The sequence below is a fragment of the Electrona antarctica genome (assembly GCF_951216825.1).
Source record: "Electrona antarctica genome assembly, chromosome: 24".
NCBI classification, from domain to species: Eukaryota; Metazoa; Chordata; class Actinopteri; order Myctophiformes; family Myctophidae; genus Electrona; species Electrona antarctica.
In genome coordinates, this window is record NC_136803.1 from 6,904,239 (window position 1) to 6,926,947 (window position 22,709).

General features: G+C 45.6%; 1 protein-coding gene across 1 annotated transcript in view; it reads right to left on the minus strand.

Annotated features, from left to right (window-relative positions):
* The window catches only part of nid2a (nidogen 2a (osteonidogen)), a 44,066-nt gene that overhangs the window by 7,735 nt on the left and 13,622 nt on the right, over positions 1-22,709 (minus strand). The window contains exons 6-20 of the mRNA XM_079495333.1: positions 22,190-22,318; positions 17,847-17,972; positions 17,072-17,199; positions 16,766-16,868; positions 14,562-14,668; positions 13,544-13,649; positions 12,936-13,066; positions 12,226-12,331; positions 10,296-10,429; positions 9,222-9,327; positions 6,081-6,210; positions 5,436-5,536; positions 4,537-4,721; positions 3,956-4,085; positions 3,376-3,547 (exon numbers count right to left, since the gene is read on the minus strand). Of these exons, the coding sequence (XP_079351459.1) occupies positions 3,376-3,547; positions 3,956-4,085; positions 4,537-4,721; positions 5,436-5,536; positions 6,081-6,210; positions 9,222-9,327; positions 10,296-10,429; positions 12,226-12,331; positions 12,936-13,066; positions 13,544-13,649; positions 14,562-14,668; positions 16,766-16,868; positions 17,072-17,199; positions 17,847-17,972; positions 22,190-22,318 (1,894 nt within the window). The remainder of the gene's footprint in view (positions 1-3,375; positions 3,548-3,955; positions 4,086-4,536; positions 4,722-5,435; positions 5,537-6,080; positions 6,211-9,221; positions 9,328-10,295; positions 10,430-12,225; positions 12,332-12,935; positions 13,067-13,543; positions 13,650-14,561; positions 14,669-16,765; positions 16,869-17,071; positions 17,200-17,846; positions 17,973-22,189; positions 22,319-22,709) is intronic.

Sequence of the window (22,709 nt, forward strand, 5' to 3'; positions counted from 1 at the left end):
TAATGTCGCGTTCACACGAGGCATATGCAAAGATGCAAAGCTACAGAGCGTATTTGTAGCTTTGTATCTTTTTGGCTGATTAACCATCTCAACTTTTTGTAGCTGCTTTTGCAGCAGCTACAAACACTGGATGAATCTTTGCATCTTCATGTCGCTGGCATCCGTTGAACATGAATTGTGGACTGTATCCTTGACATTAAAAAGGTCACTGAGCTACAGTATAGTGTAGTGGAATGGTGTATTTTATTTTATGTTGTCTAATTATAATTATGTAATCTGCCATGTAAGAAACTTGGGGCATTTTAGTTAATTTGATCATCATAACGTTTGTGAACTGTCATGACAGTTCATTGTCATTATTTATGTCAAATGTAAGTGTAATATTCTGTAAGTCCAGATGGGCTGGGCTAAAATAGTGTGCACGCCACACATCAGTCAGGATGTGTGGTGTGTGTGTGTGCGTGTGTGTGTGTGTGTGTGTGTGTGCGTGCGTGCGTTGCATGTCGTGCTGTTATTCATCTAGAGATGATAGCCTACATGTGGGGCTCATCCGCTGGGAGCCACAGGTAACACACACCACACACACACACACACACGCACACACACACACACACACACACACAGGTAACACACACCACACACACACACACACACACACACACACACACACACACACACACACACACACACAGGTAACTCACACCACACCACATGAGAGCCCCGTCTGATCCCGCCTGCTACCTAATCAGCTGCGTCAAGGTGCATTTAAGCACGTATTCCTGTCCCTGTGTGTGTGTGTGTGTGTGTGTGTGTGTGTGTGTGTGTGTGTGTGTGTGTGTGTGTGTGTGTGATGTCTGCTCTCACTGATGTTTTCTCCAGCATTTTGTAATATTGTTGTCACCCTGGGCTTTGTGTTATGTTGTGTGAGTGTTAATGAATGCATGCATGCCTATTTATGTGTGTGTGTGTGTGTGTGTGTGTGTGTGTGTGTGTGTGTGCACACGTGTCTAACCTCAGAAAACATGAAAACATGTAGCTTATGCTTAATCATAATTTAAGCCATGCGAAGCAGTGATTACTTCAAGAGCTTGGCAATTTATCAGAACACACACATGCAAGCTTACACACACACACACACACACACACACACACACACACACACACACACACACACACACACACACACACACACACACACACACACACACACACACACACACACACACACACACACACACACACACACACACACACACACACTTGGCCCTGAGTCAGATACAACCTTACACTGTTGACCCAGTAATTTGAAACACACATTATTTGGGGTTTTATGATTCAAGTTATTGCCGTTACTGATTTGTATCGCCCCATTAGCAAGCAAGCACGCGCGCGCACGCACGCGCAGGCGTGTGTTACGCACACACACACACACACACACACACACACACACACACACACACACACACACACACACACACACACACACACACACACACACACACACACACACACACACACACACACACACACACACACAGCATTCGTTTTTTATATTATATATATATAATATATATTATTTGTATGAAACTATAACAAACAAGAACGCGCACACACACACACACACACACACACACACACACACACACAAGCTGTGATAATGAAAACCACATGCTGTTCCTTGCAAGCCGTTTCAGTGATACTGTGCTTTACGTGTGTGTGTGTGTGTGTGTGTGTGTGTGTGTGTGTGTGTGTGTGTGTGTGTGTGTGTGTGTGTGTGTGTGTGTGTGTGTGTGTGTGCGTGTGCCTGCATGCGTGCACGTTTTGCTACATTTTACTAGCGTCACTAAACCCAGTGTTTTCTTGGCGTGATGCTTCAACACACGAAGCGAAGGCACTAAAAACTTTACAACAGCGGCGTGACACGACAAGACACTACATCGTTAACAAAACATATTCCTCATTAAAGGAACAAGCTGCGCTTTAACCCAATTTGACCTGGGAACGATTCTATAAATGTCTTCTAAATCCTGACAGTTTTCTGAAAAAGCTATGTTTCTATGTCAGCCGTTCTTAGATTTTAAAAAAATAGCAGACCTACAAGCTCATAGCGCGCCACTCGGTGGCGCGCTATGAGCTTGTAGATCTGCTATTTTTCAATAGCTAAAGCATAGCATAATGCTAACACCAAAAGGGGTTCCCGCCCAAAATGGGTTAAAGGAACAAGCTGCGCTTTAACCCATTAAGACCAGGAAAGTGTCATTTTAGATTTTAACCACTCTTACCATTAGTTTACACTTTGGCTATTCAAAAATAGCAGATATACAAGCTTGTAGAAAATGTGTGCAAATCTTGTATATATATATATTTGTTAAAGCGAACATTTTCAACTCAAATCTTTGCTTCTGGCGCTCCGTGGAACAAAATATGTTGAGATGGGGGTCGGTGGCCAAATACATAACCTTTTTGGGGGCCCTTGGCATGAAAAAGTATGAGAACCACTGATATTAGCAACATACGTTTTTACAGAAATCTGTGAGGATTTAGAAGGCATTTGTAGGATCAGCCTCAGGTCTTAACCCATTTTGGGCGGGAACCCCTTTTGGTGTTAGCATTATGTTATGCTTTAGCTATTGAAAAAAAGCAGATCTACAAGCTCATAGCGCGCCACCGAGTGGCGCGCTACGAGCTTGTAGGTCTGCTATTTTTGAAAAATCGAAGAACGACTGACATAGAAACATAGCTTTTTCAGAAAACTGTCAGGATGTAGAAGACATTTTTAGAATCTGATCTCAGGTCAAAATAGGTTAATGGTTTAGAGCTAACATTCACATACACTGTCGTGTCCCTGCAGGGCTCTCTGGCAGCCGCCGAACACAAACAACACTCCTCCAAAGCCAGAAACCAGAGAGCCAGGACCTAATCTGTGATATTCTAGTCTCTGGTACTGAGTTGTTGAACAAAATGGAAAGTCTTTAAATCCATAATGGGCTGTATTTCATTGTGTTGCTGCTGCCCACAGACTGTAGGCCAAACAAAACAATCAAACCAACCACAGACAGACTAGCCTGGAACTCACCTATGCATTTTTTGGCATAGTTTCTCCCGGCAGGAGAAACTATGCGCAGCTGCTAGACATGAGACTAATTAATTAGAGCGACAGAGAGAGAGAGGAGTGTGTGTGTGTGTGTGTGTGTATATGTGTGCGTGTGTGTCAATTTAACAAAGGTGCAGACGATCAGAAATCAGCAGAGTGAGTGATGTTTTCTCTACTCTATGCCGAATTGAAGTGGACTCGGACCCAGACTTTTTTTTCTCCCTGGAAATAAAAACGTCTGGGTTTCCGAGGCTACAGACAGACAGACAGGCAAGGCTCACCCGGTAGAGGAGACAGCGATGATGGCGCGGGGGTTGACCAGGTCGGTGTCGAACAGCGTCCGCCGGTTGCTGCCGTCCAGGTCGGAGCGTTCGATCTTGTCGGGGGTGGAGTCCACCCAGAACATCCACCTGCGAGCCACGTCCAGGGACAGGCCCTCTGGGCTGGTCAGATCTGAGGCAGAGACAGAGGGATGTTCTCGTTACATTATTATTTTTAATTACAACTTTTGGTTGGAATAACCTGTTCCTTCCACGCGCTACGTCCAACCGGGGACACTCCCCCCCCCCTGTCGGGTGAAAAGAAGCGGCTTGGATGCTTCATGCATAGAAGGAAGCATGAGGTCAGACCGTTGCTCTCCCCAGGTTGGCAGATGGAGTGTAGCGCCCAGGATATGCAAACCATAGATATCTTTTAAAGAAAAAGCCTCATTGGCCACTGCAGTTCGTTGGAGCCATATGTGTGCAAGAGGGGGCGGAAGTGCGCAGGAAGAGTGCTGAAGGTACACTGCATCACTGCCCACGTGACGTCACTCATGCGACTCCTCGCACCTTGACAAGCTTCCGTTCCGTTGATGCCTACCTGTGTTAATGAGTATCTCGGGCTCTGCTCCAGTCTCCATTGAAGCTCTGCTGATGGTCCTTCCAGCTAGATCTGACCAGTACACCTTGTTCTCCCTGCAGTCATAGTCAACGCCAACCACGATGGATCCCTGTGCACGCACACACACACACACACACACACACACACACACACACACACACGCACACGTTCAATTATTTACATCCACATAACAGCAAGCCAGCACAGGACACAAACACTGTTGTCACCAGTCACCTGGGTGACTTCTTTGGAAGGGGGGCAAATATGGCACATGTTGACTAGGGGGGGATTTGAATCACGACTCTTGTCTCTATCGTTAAAGGGATAGTTCACTTTGAAATAAAATAAAAAAATAAATAAAAAAAAGCAATGGAAAAATCACAGCCCCTCACCTTTTAGAAGAACATTCTAAATCATGATGGGGCCGTGATTTATTTTTTATATATATTTTGTAATGTATATTTTATTTAAGTTAAATCCGTCCGTTTAACCCAAACGGCGACGAGTCGGCCAAAGCGGCGATTAACCAGTCAATCAATGGATCAATCAATCTGTCTTACATGTAGAGCCAGCAGCGACTTGGCGCGGGAGGGGTCCAGTCGGGTGCCGTTGAGAGGCAGCGCTCCTATTTGCTGTCCCTGAGCGTAGAGCAGGGTGACCTCGACCTCAGAGCCAGACGGGGGCGGCAGAGTCACAGTTGGATTGGGCAGTGGGTGCATGGTGGGAGGGGCCACCGTGGAAATACCTGGGATGGGATTGGGCGTAGAGTCACAATTATTACATAATCGTCCAAAACTATAATTCGAGGTAATCTAATCGCAATTATTTTGTCATGATCGTCGTAATCGTTTCCACGTTGAAAGATGTCCATACAGAAATAGCAGCTCTACAAGCTCACAACGCATCACTCGTAAGCTTGTAGATCAGCTATTTCCGCTAATAAAGTATAAAAATGGCAGCAATTTCTAGGTATATTTCAGTTATTTGTCATATCTGCCCTGTGCACTTTTTCATTACGAAGCTTAAAAGGCAAAACAGAAATGTAATTTCTATTTATCATGTTCCAATTTCCAATGCCCGAAAACACTACCCCCATTGGCCTGAATATAAGACTGGTTTTTTTTCCAATGGAAATATCCTATAAAACAGGGTCGTATTATATTAGACTAGACTATTTGACATTCAATGTTATTTTTCCACAAATGAGTTTTGAAAAATGGGGGTCGGCTAATAATCAGAGTCGTCTTATATTCGGGACAATACGGTAAATCGTTAATCGCATTTATTTGTGTGACAATTAATCGTGACAGCCCTAATTGGGAGGGAAAAGGTTAATTATGAATATCATGACAAAAGACACAAATAATCATTTATTATTATTATTATTACATGACATTTTCTACCCATCCTTGCTACATCTACTGTATGCTATGTGAGGTCTCTAGAGAAATGTACATACATGCAGGTTTCACCACGTCGTGGGATCGAGTCCCGGGAACCTCTCGCCCGTCCTGGTCCACACACCAGCAGTAAGAGGTGTCACCGTAACACTGGACCACACTGAGGGACACACACACACACCGTCAGAGAGAACACAGACAGACCAATAGATAGACAAACACACACAGTGACAGTCAGAGAAAGAGAGAGAGTTCACTCTATCCTGACAGACAGACAGTAATTCTGCGTTCACACGGGCAGATGCAAAAGATGCAAAGCTACACAGCGCATTCGTAGCTTTGCATCTTTGAAGCTGAAGTTGAAACCAGCTCATCTTTTTGTAGCTTCCGCAGCAGCTACAAACACTGGATGTATCTTTGCATCTTCATGTCGCTGGCTTCCATTAAAAATGAATGGTAAGACTGTATTTTTCATCTGCCCGTATGTGACAATGAATGGTAGACTGTAGCTTTGCATTTGCCTGTGTGAACGCAGCATAAGACAGAGAGAGACTTGTGGATAACCTTTAGCACTTCTCCTTTGGCCTTCCGAAGAATTGGTTTGTGACAGAAAACGTTCTGCTTAAAACAATGCCTTTTCTGCCGTAGTACAACATTTGTGCGTGCTTGTGTGCGTGTGTGTGTGTGTGTGTCAGTGCACATACCTGAACTGTCCGTCCTGCTCACATTGGGGCAGGTAGTGGTGGGGTTCGGGGTTACCCCCGTAGTGCTCCATCAGGCTGGCCCTCCAGCGTTCACACACGGTCTCAGGACGCAGCGTCGGCCCCACATACACTAAAATCAAACGCACCCAACACACTGGTTACACATTTGCAGCAGCCATATTTGTGAATCATTTTTGAGTGGTGCAAACCACTCCAACAACCAGCTTTGTCTGTATGTTTGTGTACCTGTGTACGTGTCCGTGCAAAGGTGAGCATGGTTACTATGGTTAGTGTGTGACGTCACTGACATAGCTGATCAGACTATATAAGACCTTGCACCACTCAGTTCACACGGGTGTGATTTTTTAAAGCATATTTCACTTCAATACACTAAAGTTCTACTTTATTATTTTAAAGATGGAGTGGCGTGACTTTCTTCTCTGTTCCCTTCTTTCCTCTCCTCACTCCTGTGGCCTAGCTACCTAGAAGAGTTTACATGGTGGTAATATCCTGGAAAAAGATGTGTGTGCACACACGCACACGCACACACACACACTTGTCTTGCTTGTGTAAGGCCGTCTCACTGCCATATACTCTTTACAAACAGTTTATGTTGTTAAATCTTTTTAATGGCAGAGGTTTTAAAACTAAACCCTAAAACCACTTAAGACTTCTGCTCATGTTTACACTTAACTCTCTCTCTCACGCACACATATGCGCGTACACACGCACGCACTTTACTTCTTTCTCTCACTATTTATCTCTCTCTCTCTCTGTTTGTGTTATGAAAGAATCATGGTAACATTACACCTTGTATTGTTTTTTTTTATTTTTATAATTTTTATCCCACGATTTTGTAACCCATTTTTCACCCCTGTGTCAATTATCTAATGTGATCCTGGGCTCTACACACCCTCCGCCAACCTAGTCCCCATATATGGGGGACATGGGGAGAGCAACGGACTTGAACTCATGCTTCCTTCATGCCTGAGTGTCCAAGTTGCTCCTTTACACCTGACAGGGGGGAGTTTCCCTGGTTGGACGTAGCGCGTGTGCTCTCATCCCTGCTTTTGTTAGAGAACTACTTGAGCGCCAACCTGTCTGTGACTGGTGGTCGGTGTTTAATGTACTTGTCCCATGCTCATGCCCAGCTCACGTATTAAACGTCTATCCTATATAATGTCTTATACAGTAAGTGTCCCCTATACTATTTGCCTCAACAATAATACTGATGGATACAGAATTATGAAAAAAGGTTGAAGGGCTAAGAGTAGGAGAGAGAGAGAGAGAGAGAGAGAGAGAGAGAGAGAGAGAGAGAGAGAGAGAGAGAGAGAGAGAGAGAGAATATTTGAGAGATGGGTGAGAAGAGCAAACACTGTCCCCTTGTATATTGGCAGGAAATCACAGAGGTAAGATACAAAACCATGAGAGAGAGAGAGAGAGAGAGAGAGAGAGAGAGAGAGAGACAGAGAGAGAGAGAGAGAGAGAGAGAGAGAGAGAGAGAGAGAGAGAGAGAGAGACAGAGACAGAGACAGAGACAGAGACAGAGACAGAGTGAGAGAGAGAGACAGAGACAGAGACAGAGAGAGAGACAGAGAGAGAGAGAGAGAGACAGAGAGAGAGACAGAGAGAGACAGAGAGAGACAGAGAGAGAGAGAGACAGAGAGAGAGAGAGACAGAGAGAGAGACAGAGAGAGACAGAGAGAGAGAGAGACAGAGAGAGAGAGAGACAGAGAGAGAGACAGAGACAGAGAGAGCCGTAACTTATACAGTAGTTACAGTAACTGTAATGGTGTATGGTGTAAACAGCCAATAACCATGCTTCTCGGTATAGCCGTGTGTAAATAAACAAACGTATGTTCAAGTCGATGTAGTTGTGTCCGTTAATGCTTGCATGGACATTGAACAAGTGTGTGTGCGTGGCTGCGTGCGTGCGTGTGTGCACGCGCACGTGTGTGGCTGCATGCGGAGGGCGAGACACAGCATTGCCACTCGGCCGTTCAACCAAAACGTGATGTTTTGGGTCGGTTGCCTAGCAGCAACTGGCACCCCGTCGTAAGGCCCAACGACCACATGACCTGTTTGCTTGGTCCTAAATAGAATTCATAGAATGAACTGACCACTCCACGCCTCTCTCTCTCTCTGTGTGTGTGTGTGTGTGTGTGTGTGTGTGTGTGTGTGTGTGTGTGTGTGTGTGTGTGTGTGTGTGTGTGTGTGTGTGTGTGTGTGTGTGTGCGCGCGTGCGTGCGTGCGTGCGTGTGTCAGAAAGAGAAAGACTTCCTCTTCTAAATAAGGCTATTTCAAAATGCCCTTGAAAACAAAACTACAATTTTCCAAATAAAGGCTTTCATTTTGAAATGTAAGCTCAATAAATACAAGACACATTTCCAGCTGCGTAACAAATTATTAAAGTATTACATGATGACAGAAAGACTTCCAAAGTAAATCTAATGTGTCCTTTTTTTTCTTCTGAAATTAAAGCTTCAGTTCCATTATCCGGCTGGCTGTGTATATCAAGTACCAGGCCAAGTTCTGAGGTCAGCATACTCTTCTACTTCCAAGTCTGTATGTCATCATCTTTAGTTGGTATCACGCCAAACATGAACTAGTCTGATATTTAGTAGTGTGCCGGTGTCTTGTGCCAAAAACAGCCAATCTACAAGCTCACAAACTGTCGCTCTTGCTATTTTTGGTGCGAGACAAGATGTGTACTCAAGTATAATTAAATCTTGCTTTATTTGACTCACATCCGGCTTGGTGACAGGCCGTCACCAAGCGGAGAATCTATTTTAACTTAACTTTTTAGGCTTTTGAGATTTCCTGATTATTATTTTTTTGTGGCATTTTATATATTTTATGGAGGGACAGACAGTAGGCTGACAGGAAATGGGGAGAGAGATGGGGGGGGAGACATGCAGTATAGGCCGTCGGGATCGGGAGTCGAACCCGCGGCACACTGCCAGACTGGATTACCAGCCAAGGTGCCTGGACCACTGAGCCATGGCCCAAGCCTTCCTAATTTTTAAGACTATATTAAGAAAGGCACGTCATGACTTTCGTGACAATGTTGCTGCAACTTCTACTATCACTGATCACTTATGATTCCGACGACGGCAAAAAGAAGAAGCACATTCTTCTCACCTGGTTTGTCACAGTCTCTGGGCGGTGTCCCGGGGGACGTCCTGGTCCCTGTCCTCTCCTGTCCCAGACTGTCCACACACCAGCAATGTCCAGTAGAGCCGTGGCACTGCAATACACAACATAAGCCATAAGCATGGAAGCAAAATAAAATGTCTGTTTACCGAACAATTAACAGTTTAACAATTAACACTTTGACCCTCAATCACGAGTTACCCGACCTAATTGATAAAGACCTCTTTCCCTTCAAACGTTAGTGAAAAACTTCTGCAGAGAAGCTATTTTGACGATCGAAAACGTCTGCGCTCTATGTGTTAACGCAATATGTAAAATTATTACGTAATATTGTTCCTGCTGTTCTACATACTGCCAACCAGGTGAAGAAATCACAGATTGAGGATTTATATCCCAGACACTATTAAGATTTAATAGAAGATATTTCTGAACATATAATGCAAGAAAACCCTTTTTGAAATAATAATCGAAAATAGCAGATCTACAAGCTCTCAATGCGTCCCATAGAAGACATGCTGACTCCTATGGAATCCAAATGACTCAGTCTGAGGTGGTGACTGAGGACTTTAATCCATGCATAAGGCAAACAATAACTCTTCTGTCAGTCGGTCTATCAACCTATCTACTACATAAACCATAGCTGTACCTGTTGAGCGGTGTACTGTCCAACCTATCTACTACATAAACCATAGCTGTACCTGTTGAGCGGTGTACTGTCCAACCTATCTACTACATAAACCATAGCTGTACCTGTTGAGCGGTGTACTGTCCAACCTATCTACTACATAAACCATAGCTGTACCTGTTGAGCGGTGTACTGTCCAACCTATCTACTACATAAACCATAGCTGTACCTGTTGAGCGGTGTACTGTCCAACCTATCTACTACATAAACCATAGCTGTACCTGTTGAGCGGTGTACTGTCCAACCTATCTACTACATAAACCATAGCTGTACCTGTTGAGCGGTGTACTGTCCAACCTATCTACTACATAAACCATAGCTGTACCTGTTGAGCGGTGTACTGTCCAACCTATCTACTACATAAACCATAGCTGTACCTGTTGAGCGGCGTACTGTCCAATATCATCACACCGAGGTACGAAGGCCCCGACCGGAGCATAACCCTCTGGACTGCTGGTCTGGATGCTGTCTCTGTGATGCTCACACTGGCTCTTCTGACGCTCTGGCTCATCTGGAAAGGGAAGGATTAACAGGCACGACCAGAGATTTTAATATATTACAATCGACCTGTGATGATTTTACTAAACCGTTCCCATGTTGAGCTCCACTATGGAGTAGCCGGTGCTATTTCTGCACACCGCTCGAGAGATTAAAAGCAGAGTGTTGACCCTTCTGGGACCCGAGTGTCACCGCCGCTGACATCACCACATTAAAACGAGGTGCTTGTGTTTAAACCCAGATTGCCGTTGCATCAATGGCCGAGGTCTGTTTTGCATTAATTCAACAGCAGCCGCCCTGCAGTCAAAAACCCTCAAAGCAGGGACTCTGTCAAGAGATTTCTCCCCAGCCCCAGTCATCTCTGGCCTGGACGCCCGCCCCTCACAGCTGGTTTGCTGTTCTCAGACCGGCGGCCCCAAAATCCAGATTGTAATCGGGTTGTTTTTATGAAGTTCAAAAACAGCAAAAACAAAAACACGGGAGCATGGGAGCTGATTTAACTCTCCCAAAAAATAAGACGGATGTACAAGCAGCATCCTTCCCACAAACTGTAAATCCGTGTCCGAGTGTCCCGAGATGGAGACACATCTTTAGAAAGTACCACATTTGAATATAATTTCAAACCACACAGTAACCATTACCTGCACCCTCACAACTACTTCCCCAGGTGACTTTGGTAACCCGGGTCGCTGCCTCTTCCACCCAACATTGGCTTACTATAACGCATTGAGACCTGAGACCAGATTCTACATGTCTTCTAAATCATGACAGTTTTCTGAAAAACCTATGTTTCTATGTCAGTGGTTCTCAAACTTCTTCATGTCAAGGACCCAAAACATTACATGTAATTGGCCGCTGACCCCATCTGAAAATATGTTGTTCCAGGCAGGGACCTCCAGAAGCAAATATTTTAGTTAAAAACGTTCGCTGTGAAAGAATATGAATTCAAAGATTTGCACCGACATTTTCAGGATTTTTGGATGATGAATCACTACTTTCTTTTTCTCTAGAATGTCATATAATACCCCCAAGATCAACCCCTCCGCCGCAATACGCACACACACACACACCTGTCATGAGACATTCCAAGGCTAAAACCCTATGACCTGACCAATACACGAAAACTCCCACGCATGTACACACACACACGTGCGCACACACACACACACACACACACGGGGCCTGTTTGGCTTGACGCACAGTCTAAGGAATGATAAATGACAAAGGTCAAGGTTTAGCGAGAGAGTCTTGGTGAGCCATGATGTATCACACCTGTTGAAGCATTTCTCTGTCTGTGTGTGTCTTAGAGTATATATATGAATAGAGACGGCACCCGGAGGAAACCCTGAGGCGCAATGGACATAGTGGCCGAATTTGGTATTGCAGCGTGGGCCAAACTCATGAACGTGCTGGCCCGTTGACTATCATTGCGCACGTTCATGATGACACGTGAACGCGGTTTCAGTGCAATGGCAGCGCGTTCACGTGTTTGGCCCAATCAATCCCAGAATGCACTCTGTTCCTACAAGGAAGGAGGAGTGAAATCGCCTCATGCGCTTTTGAGCAACTTAATGCAAGTGGATGGGAGGAGAACTCGGGTGACGTCTCTATTCATATATACTCTAAAGTGTGTACACACACACCACACACACACACACACACACACACACACACACACACACACACACACACACACACACACACACACACACACACACACACACACACACACACACACACACACACACACACACACACACACACACACACACACACACACACACACACACACACACACACTCTTCTCACCTGGCTTGTGGCAGTCTGTGGGGGGTGTACCGGGGGTGCTCCTGGTTCCTGCTCTCTCCTGCCCGCTAGTGTCCACACACCAGCAGTGCCCTGTGGAGCCGTGGCACTGTGGGGGAAAAAAGGTGATATTATTTATTATGAGAATCACAATTCGTCAGTAAATTGAACACATTTTTTTTTTCTGTAATTTTTATCCCACGATTTTGCAACCCAGTTTTTTCACCCAGTGCCAATTATCTAATGTAATCCTGGGCGCTACACTTCCTCTGCCAACCTGGGGGGGCAGCGGACTGACCTCATGCCTCCTATGCATGAGTAGTCCAAGCTGCTTCTTTTCACCTGACAGGGGGGAATTTCCCTGGCCGGACGTAGCCCGTGGAAGGAACACGTTATTCCAACCAGTTCCTTTCCCCTCCATCAGGCGCCCCGGATGGCCAGGGGGAGGTAGTTTTAGAGACCAGGATTACTGCATGTTTTTGTGAGGGTACCTACCCTAGGGGACACGGGGAGATGTCGCTGGCCTACACACAAGCATCAGGGTCTTAACCCATTTTGACCTGAGATCAGATTCTAAAAATGTCTTCTACATCCTGACAGTTTTCTGAAAAAGCTATGTTTCTATGTCAGTCGGTTAAACACACCAATGAAATAGGGACACTGTGGATTGAAAGTGGGTTTAAATAAATCCAAACGCAGACACAACAGCTGACCTGCAGGGCTCTGTACTGGCCATCTTCTTCACACTGAGGGACGAAGGCTCCGACGATAGGATATCCCTCTGGACTGGTGGTCTGAACGCTGTCTCTGTGATGCTCACAGCGGCTCTTAGGAAGCACTTCGTCTGGGAAGAGAACAATTAGAATGGACTTACAATCAGTACTCCATTGTTTTTACTTAAGTAAGCGCATCAATGCTGCAATGTAGAACTACTTCCGGAATTCAAAATGTACTTGAGTAAAAGTGTAAACATATTGGAATCAAGTACCAAAAGTAGTACTCACTATGCAGAATGTCCCATTTCAAGTTTTCAAAAAATGTATAATGTTTGAAAATGGCACATCTACGAGCTCTCAATGCGCCGCATCATTCATATCAACACATTGTGAGCTTGTAGATCGGCTATTTTCAAATGGCCAAAATGTATACAGGGCTGAACAACTAAAGTTTTCAAAATGATTGTAGTGTTGTAAAAGTACAATATTTGCCTCAATTGAAAAAAGACGGAGATCTGGGCACTCAAAATAAAGAGATCACACACACTAGGCTAAAACATCACCAGTTTGTTTCTGTAACATATTACTTTTGCCATCATCCTCACCTGGTTTGTCGCAGGCTGTGGGCGGCGTACCGGACGGCGTCCTGGTCCCTGGTCTCTCCTGCCCGGCAGTGTCCACGCACCAGCAGTGTCCCGTGGAGCCGTGGCACTGCAACCACAATCACAATCACAATCAATCTTCATTGTCACATCACATTACAAGCAAGGTGGGTGAAGACCTTGGTTGTGCAGCTCATCATTGATTGCAGTTAAAAAGGACAGAGAGAAGAAAGTAGCACAAAGTGCATAATAATGCAATGCAATGCATTTATTATTGTTATAGGGCAGTGGTTTTCAACCAGTGGTCCGGGTATACAAAAACTTTGCTTTATTTTTACTTACATGGCCGGTTAAGACTGAGGTTAGGGTTAGGGTTAGTAATAGGGTTAGCAGTTGGACAACGCGCCAAACGCGACGTCGGATAATGGCTGACAACAACGTCAATATGTAGGAAATGTCCATACAGGCTCCATTACATGGTCTTGATAAAGGCTGATGACAGAGATTAAATCATCTGAAACCGCTACTATTTTCTCACTGTCATTGTGATGTGGCCAAATAACGCTACAGGTATGTGATACAGTACACAATATACATTCATTCATTCATTTTGATATTAAAGATTTGGGAGCTTTTCAGTGTAGTGGGATTTTCAAGATGAGAATACTACACTCTCTTAGAAACATTGGAAGCAAGGCTTCCACCTGTTGGTTGTCTGTCAGATGACCTATTCTTACATAAGACCCATGTTTGACCATGTCCACTGACCACACCTCCCATGTATTCTCTGCTCTGCCATTGTGTATAAGAGAGAGAAATGTAAAGGGCTCAGGAGGCTTGCATACGCGCACCTCCCTGGGCTTGGTACAGACCAGTCTTTGTAATAAAGTGACATTGTTTCAGTCCACTCTCTACCTCGATTATTTCTTAAAGACTCTGATGTGAGTTCTGGATAATCCACCACAATTATGGCGCATGTGAGCAGAATGTTTCTACATTAGACAAAGCTTCTTGAACCAACCTGTAATGGTCTGTAAAGTCCCTCTTCGTCACATTGAGGTATGAAGGCTCCTGGACTGCTGCTCTGAGCGCTGTCTCTGAAGTGTTCACAGTGGCTCCTGGGACGCACTGGAGAAAACAAAGAAACACACACAGCATTAACATTAACACAACAATGACATGTTCTGTAAATCTAGGTAAATCTGGCTGTGAAATGCTGCCGACCACGTTATAAGAGCAATAGCCTCGGTACCCAGGCTTTTATTACCGTTCGCGTTCGGATCAAAAAAATGAAAGCCAGGGGGAACGAGAGACATTTCCTGGTCTAGGAGAGTAGGAGTGGTAGTGAACTACAGTGCAGAGGGGGCGTCGCTTTCCTCCGCTGATTTCTACCAGGGAGGGGAGGGGCGGAGGGGGGCAGGGGCTCAGAACGGTGAACCAATATTCTCCAGCGGTTGCTCCTTGCGCGTAACCTGACTCCGCCAGATGGGGCAGCAGAGAGTACACTGGGTTCCCCCCTCCTGCTCCCATCTGGGAACTCTCAGGCAGACTTGATGCTCCAGCCAACCAAACGGCCTGGCCAATCAGCGGCAGCTAGAGGCGGGATCAAGGCAGCACTGTGTATGCCTTGATCCCACCTCTAGCTGCTGGTACGCTCTGCTGCCCCATCTGGTGGAGTCAGGTTACCTTGCGCGCCCACCCCTCTAGACCAGAAAGCAGGCTGGCTAGGCCAGGCTATAAGAGCAATAGTACGCTCAAGGCCATGGTATATATATATAATATTATACGACAGCTATGCTTGCTAAAGGCATTCTGCTTCATGCTGTGCCAAACAACACCTCTAGCTATACTGTTTAATCACAGTACGGCTGTGTGAATACGGCTTCATTCTCATCTGGTTTAATCACAGTACGGCTGTGTGAATATGGCTTCATTCTCATCAGGTTTAATCAGGTTTAATCACAGTACGGCTGTGTGAATATGGCTTCATTCTCATCAGGTTTAATCACAGTACCGCTGTGTGAATATGGCTTCATTCTCATCTGGTTTAATCAGGTTTAATCAAAGTACCGCTGTGTGAATATGGCTTCATTCTCATCTGGTTTAATCAGGTTTAATCAAAGTACCGCTGTGTGAATATGGCTTCATTCTCATCAGGTTTAATCTGGTTTAATCACAGTACGGCTGTGTGAATATGGCTTCATTCTCATCAGGTTTAATCAGGTTTAATCACAGTACCGCTGTGTGAATATGGCTTCATTCTCATCAGGTTTAATCTGGTTTAATCACAGTACGGCTGTGTGAATATGGCTTCATTCTCATCAGGTTTAATCAGGTTTAATCACAGTACGGCTGTGTGAATATGTCTTCATTCTCATCAGGTTTAATCAGGTTTAATCACAGTACGGCTGTGTGAATATGGCTTCATTCTCATCAGGTTTAATCTGGTTTAATCACAGTACGGCTGTGTGAATATGTCTTCATTCTCATCAGGTTTAATCAGGTTTAATCACAGTACGGCTGTGTGAATATGTCTTCATTCTCATCAGGTTTAATCAGGTTTAATCACAGTACGGCTGTGTGAATATGTCTTCATTCTCATCTGGTTTAATCAGGTTTAATCACAGTACGGCTGTGTGAATATGTCTTCATTCTCATCTGGTTTAATCAGGTTTAATCACAGTACGGCTGTGTGAATATGGCTTCATTCTCATCAGGTTTAATCTGGTTTAATCACAGTACCGCTGTGTGAATATGGCTTCATTCTCATCAGGTTTAATCAGGTTTAATCACAGTACGGCTGTGTGAATACGGCTTCATTCTCATCTGGTTTAATCAGGTTTAATCACAGTACGGCTGTGTGAATATGGCTTCATTCTCATCAGGTTTAATCAGGTTTAATCACAGTACGGCTGTGTGAATACGGCTTCATTCTCATCTGGTTTAATCTGGTTTAATCACAGTACCGCTGTGTGAATATGGCTTCATTCTCATCAGGTTTAATCAGGTTTAATCACAGTACGGCTGTGTGAATACGGCTTCATTCTCATCTGGTTTAATCAGGTTTAATCACAGTACGGCTGTGTGAATATGGCTTCATTCTCATCAGGTTTAATCTGGTTTAATCACAGTACCGCTGTGTGAATACGGCTTCATTCTCATCTGGTTTAATCAGGTTTAATCACAGTACCGCTGTGTGAATAATAATTATGACTTAATTCTCACCATTATCGCAGTCTGTGGGCGCCGTACCGGGCGTCGTCCTGGTTCCTGCTCTCTCCTGCCCCCTGTTGTCCACACACCAGCAATGTCCAGAGGAACCGTGACACTATACAAAGCATTTTAGAGAAAGAAATGGGATTAGTAAACTTGCTATGCATGTACGTATTGTCGTATACATTTAAATGATGTCTATATCTCTGAGGATGTAGAAATGGAACCAAATTACATTTACATAGAGTTATGAGGGTCTGTGGCCTAGTGCACATAGCGCTGATTTAAAAGTCAGGGTCATTTCATGAATCCACTGACCTGTAGTGGTATGTACTGTCCCTCCAGGTCACACGTTGGTACGAAGGCTCCGACCACAGGGAAGGGTTCCGGGCCGCTGTCTCTGTGATGCTCACAGTGGGTCTTAGGACGTGTCGGCTCTGTCTGGCCTGGTGAGGAACAATGGAGAAAGAATGAACCAACGTGTGTCTGAACCAGGACTGTGTCTGGCCTGGTGAGCAACAATGGAGGAAGAATGAACCAACATGATGTGACAATTTAAAATCCCATACATTCTGCTTTCTCGTACACTTTTGTAGAACCTGTACTGCATTTCGGAAAGGCAACAAATATATACGGCGCTCCTCTGCCTTTGACATATCGAAAGAAGTGAGAATGCCTCCTTAACCCATTTAGACTTGGGAACGATTCTACAAATGTCTTCGAAGACAGTCGTCAGTCGTTCTAGAACATTTTCATGTCAAGGACCCCCAAAAATATATGTAATTGGCCGCCGACCCCCCATCTGAAAATATGTTGTTCCAAAGGACATCCCCAGAAGCAAAGATTTGAGTTGAAAACGTTCACTCACGATTTTTCAAAAATAGCAGATCTACTTGAGTTTGTAGATCTGCTATTTTTCAATAGCTAAAGTATAACATAATGCTATAAACACCAAAAGGGGTTCCCGCCCAGGGTTAAAATAGAAATTATATAAAACGATAACACATAGCAGGTACATGTATTTTCTCACCAAAATGTTGCAGTAATATCCTCAATATAAATTATGATAATACTGTACATATGGTTGTCTTACCATCCTGCACAGTACAGTAGAAGCCGTCCCCGTAGTACCCAGGCTGGCACTGACACTGGAAGGACCCCAGACCGTTGGTACAGCTGGCCTGGGCGTTGCAAGGAGAGGAACGACACTCGTCCACATCTGGAAAACAACCAAAACAAACATATTATGAACAACAAACTCACAAAACACACAGAGTACGCGAAGCAAGATATACATATGATCACTTTAATGTATAAGCTGGATTTGGACATACATTCGTCGAGTGTTCACAGTGGTACATTTTGATAATTGGCCAAAATGGCCACTGTGTGAATAATGGTAAATCAAAGTGGGGTCCCCAGCTAAATTATTGATAGTAACCTAGGAACCAAATGGACCTTCACGGGCCTGTAACTCTTGAGAGTGTATGTAAACATTGAACCAAAGGGATCCATTTGCGTCCAGCTAAAATATCGCCAGTAACTGAGGAAACAAATGGACCCCGACAGGTCTCAGAGTTATTGGGGTCTGTGGTCTGAACTGAAATGGAAAAAGGTTGAGAACCTCTGTGGTAAGATTGTGGCACAGACGGCAGCCCTATGTTAACCCATTCTGACCTGAGATCAGATTCTAAAAATGTCTGTTTGAAAATGACAGTTTTCTGAAAAAGCTATGTTTCTATGTCAGTCGTGACAGCGTGAGAGCGACAGAGCTGAGGACGCTGCAGGACATTGGCCAGGGGTGAGAGCGATAGAGCTGAGGACGCTGCAGGACATTGGCCAGGGGTGAGAGCGATAGAGCTGAGGACACTGCAGGACATTGGCCAGGGGTGAGAGCGATAGAGCTGAGGACGCTGCAGGACATTGGCCAGGGGTGAGAGCCATAGAGCTGAGGACGCTGCAGGACATTGGCCAGGGGTGAGAGGCAGCGATAGAGCTGAGGACACTGCAGGACATTGGCCAGGGGTGAGAGCGATAGAGCTGAGGACATTGGCCAGGGGTGAGAGCGATAGAGCTGAGGACGCTGCAGGACATTGGCCAGGGGGGAGAGCGATAGAGCTGAGGACGCTGCAGGACATTGGCCAGGGGTGAGAGCGATAGAGCTGAGGACGCTGCAGGACATTGGCCAGGGGGGAGAGCGATAGAGCTGAGGACGCTGCAGGACATTGGCCAGGGGGGAGAGCGAGAGAGCTGAGGACGCTGCAGGACATTGGCCAGGGGTGAGAGCGATAGAGCTGAGGACGCTGCAGGACATTGGCCAGGGGTGAGAGCGATAGAGCTGAGGACGCTGCAGGACATTGGCCAGGGGTGAGAGCGACAGAGCTGAGGACATTGGCCAGGGGGGAGAGCGATAGAGCTGAGGACATTGGCCAGGGGGGAGAGCGATAGAGCCGAGGACGCTGCAGGACATTGGCCAGGGGTGAGAGCGATAGAGCTGAGGACACTGCAGGACATTGGCCAGGGGTGAGAGCGATAGAGCTGAGGACACTGACTGCAGGTCTTAGTTGGTGGCGGGTGGCTAGTCATTTAAGCAGTATTTATTTGGCTGGTGGCTCAGGGAGAGTTCAGGAGCTGAACAGAGGCTGTATTACATTACACTGAGTTATTACAGAGGAACAGGCCCTGCGTCAGAGTGATGGGGTAAGAGCAGGTCATGCTTGCATTATGCAGTTTGCACACACACACTTTCTCTCTCTCTCTCTTACACACTCACACGCTTTCTCTCTCTCTCTCTCTCTCTCTCTCACACACACACACACACTTTCTCTCTCTCTTACACACACACACACACACACACACACACACCACACTTTCTCTCTCTCTTACACACACACACTCACACGCTTTCTCTCTCTCTCTCTCTCTCTCTCACACACACACACACACTTTCTCTCTCTCTTACACACACACACACACACACACCCTTTCTCTCTCTCTTACACACACACACACACACACGAGAAGAGCCATGCCAAGAGGACCATAGAACACACGCACACACACACACTTTCTCTCTCTCCCTTACACACACACACACACACACACACACACACACACACACACACACACACACACGAGAAGAGCCATGCCAAGAGGACCATAGAACACACGCACACACACACGCTTTCTCTCTCTCTCTCTTACACACACACACACGAGAAGAGCCATGCCATGAGGACCATAGAATACGCGCGCACGCACGCGGACACACACACACACACACACACATCTCTCCTACGCACACACATCTCTCCTACGCACATTCCAACGAAACACACATTGAATCATTGTTCAATTTTTCACATTTTCTCTCTCACTCCCTCCCTCTCTCCTCCTCTTATCGCTCTCTCTGGTTCACTTGTGTTTTCTTTCGCTCTGTTGTTCTCCCATTTGTCATCGTCTCCCCCTCCCTCCCCTCTCCCCATCCCTCTCTCCTCTCTTTTCTGACTTGCAGCTGTGCGTGCACTGCTGCTCTGTGTGTGTGTGTGTGTGTGTGTGTGTGTGTGTGTGTGTGTGTGTGTGTGTGTGTGTGTGTGTGTGTGTGTGTGTGTGGAAGGAATCATCTGACACCGTTGTTTGAGTGATATTTTGTCAAAAAGTGCTAAATCATTTCTACTCATTTTCTTCTTTCATGGCTATATAAAAATATATACTGTAGAACCTAAAATAATAGTTTGGAACCTGGCGAAAACCCTTCTCGCAGTATCGTATCCCAAAAAGTTACAGTAGGCTTAAATAAGGCTTAAATTGCTTATTTAGTCAGCCTGTGGCCAGTCAGGCCCCCCCGTCCACATGTAGCAGTACTGCTGCTAAGATTGCACTGGGAAAACATGGTACTGGCCCCACTTCATAAGCTATGTAAGACAACATGGTACTGGCCCACTTCATAAGCTATGTAAGCGGTTGCTTCACTCCCGCTCTAAAATATTAACTTTCCACTCCTGATTTTATCAGCTCTGTAGAAATACCCTTTCTTTTTGGATACGATACTGCGAAAAGGGTTTTCGTCACTGTTTTGGAGGGCTCGACCCATTTCCACTTATGCAAGGATATCCTGACACGGAACCTCTTCTCGGAGCTTACAGCTCCAAATGGGCTACTTGTAGATCTGATTTATTTTTTGCAGAATATATAGCCCTTAGAAGGGGATGCTAGGGTTCAAGTGGCTTAACCCAATTAGACCTGACGTCGAAATTTAAAAAAATGTCTTTTCTGAAAAAAAACATGTTTCTATGTCGTTCTCAAACACATTCATGTCAAGGACCCCAAATATATACGACATTGGCCGCCGACCCCCATCTGAAAATATGTTGTTCCAGGGACCCTCCCAGTAGCAAAGATTTGAGTTAATAACTCGCTCTGAAAGAATATATATATATTCAATGATTTCAGGCACATTTTCACGATTTTTCAAAAATAGCAGACCTACAAGCTCATAGCGCGGCACTCGGTGCCGCGCTATGAGCTTGTAGATCTGCTATTTTTCAACAGCTAAAGTATAACATAATGCTTAAAACACCAAAAGGGGTTCCCGCCCAGAATGGCTTAAGGAAAGGACATTGTGTCAGGAAAGGACATTGTGTCGGGAAAGGACATTGTGTCAGGAAAGGACATTGTGTCAGGGAAAGGACATTGTGTCAGGAAAGGACATTGTGTCAGGAAAGGACATTGTGTCAGGTCCATCCCAGCAGCAGCTGTCCATGTGATGAACCTGCCACAGCGCACCATGAATGATCTCAGCGCTCCGCTGCCGCAGGTGGCACTCTCACAGATTTAGCACCCAGTCATTACTATGATTTTTACCTCTGCATTCAGTCAAAACTGTAATTTACGGGCCTGTGTTCAGCGCAGCTCCCTGTTTTTCCAAGCCATGACCTCATATTTTTGGATTGTATTCCTACATTTAAGTCATTCCCATTCGCACATGGACAAATCCTCTTTACACAAGGCTGTGTGCGCTACCGTGAATTATGGCTGAACAACTGCCTGTCAGAAACATCCATACAGATGTTTAATAAGGGACTAATACAGACCCGCGACACCCGATGAACGCAGATAATTACAAAGGAGAGAAGAAAAGTAGCAGCCTGGGCCACAGTTGAGAATAGCAATAATAACCGTAGTAATAACATACTTTCATTATTCCTATAGCTGTGACACTTCTAAAACATGGTTTCACACGGAGAATTAAAACACGTGGCACAGCCATTTAAACAATGGTTAAAACGCAGAGTGTTCGAGAGGCACGGAAAGAATCCGATGCCACGTGGAGTCGTGAGTGTTGTACTTCAAAGGTTTTAAATGTTAACCGATTCAGGACGGGAACCCCTTTTGGTGTTTTAAGCATTATGGGTGCTAGCTAAGCATGCGACTCACCAACACAGGTGCGTCCGTCGTAGCCAAACTCGTAGCCTCGTTGGCACTGACACCTGTGGCTGCCGGCCAGGTTGACGCAGTCGGTGTGGGCACCGCACTGACTCAGGCCCTCCGCACACTCATCCACATCTGCAGGGAGAGAGAGAGACAAGGTTTAGGAAGGTTTGGGAGAGAGATACATCCAGCGAGAGAGAGAGAGACTGAACAAGGAGAACTTATGTACCTGTTAAATGAGAATTAATTTGCATGTGTGCGTGCGTGCGTGCGTGCGTGCGTGCGTGCGTGCGTGCGTGCGTGCGTGCGTGCGTGCGTGCGTGCAAGAGAGAGAGAAAGAGAAAGAGGAGAGTGACCTGTAAAATTACAATTTATAGGTCATTACTGGTGCATGTCTGTTCGCACAACCCGGTATGCCTGCCTCTGTGTGTGTGTGTGCGGTGTGAGGTGGGGTTGTGCACGCACGCACGCACGCACGCATGCACGCACGCACGCACGCACGCACGCACGCACGCACGCACGCACG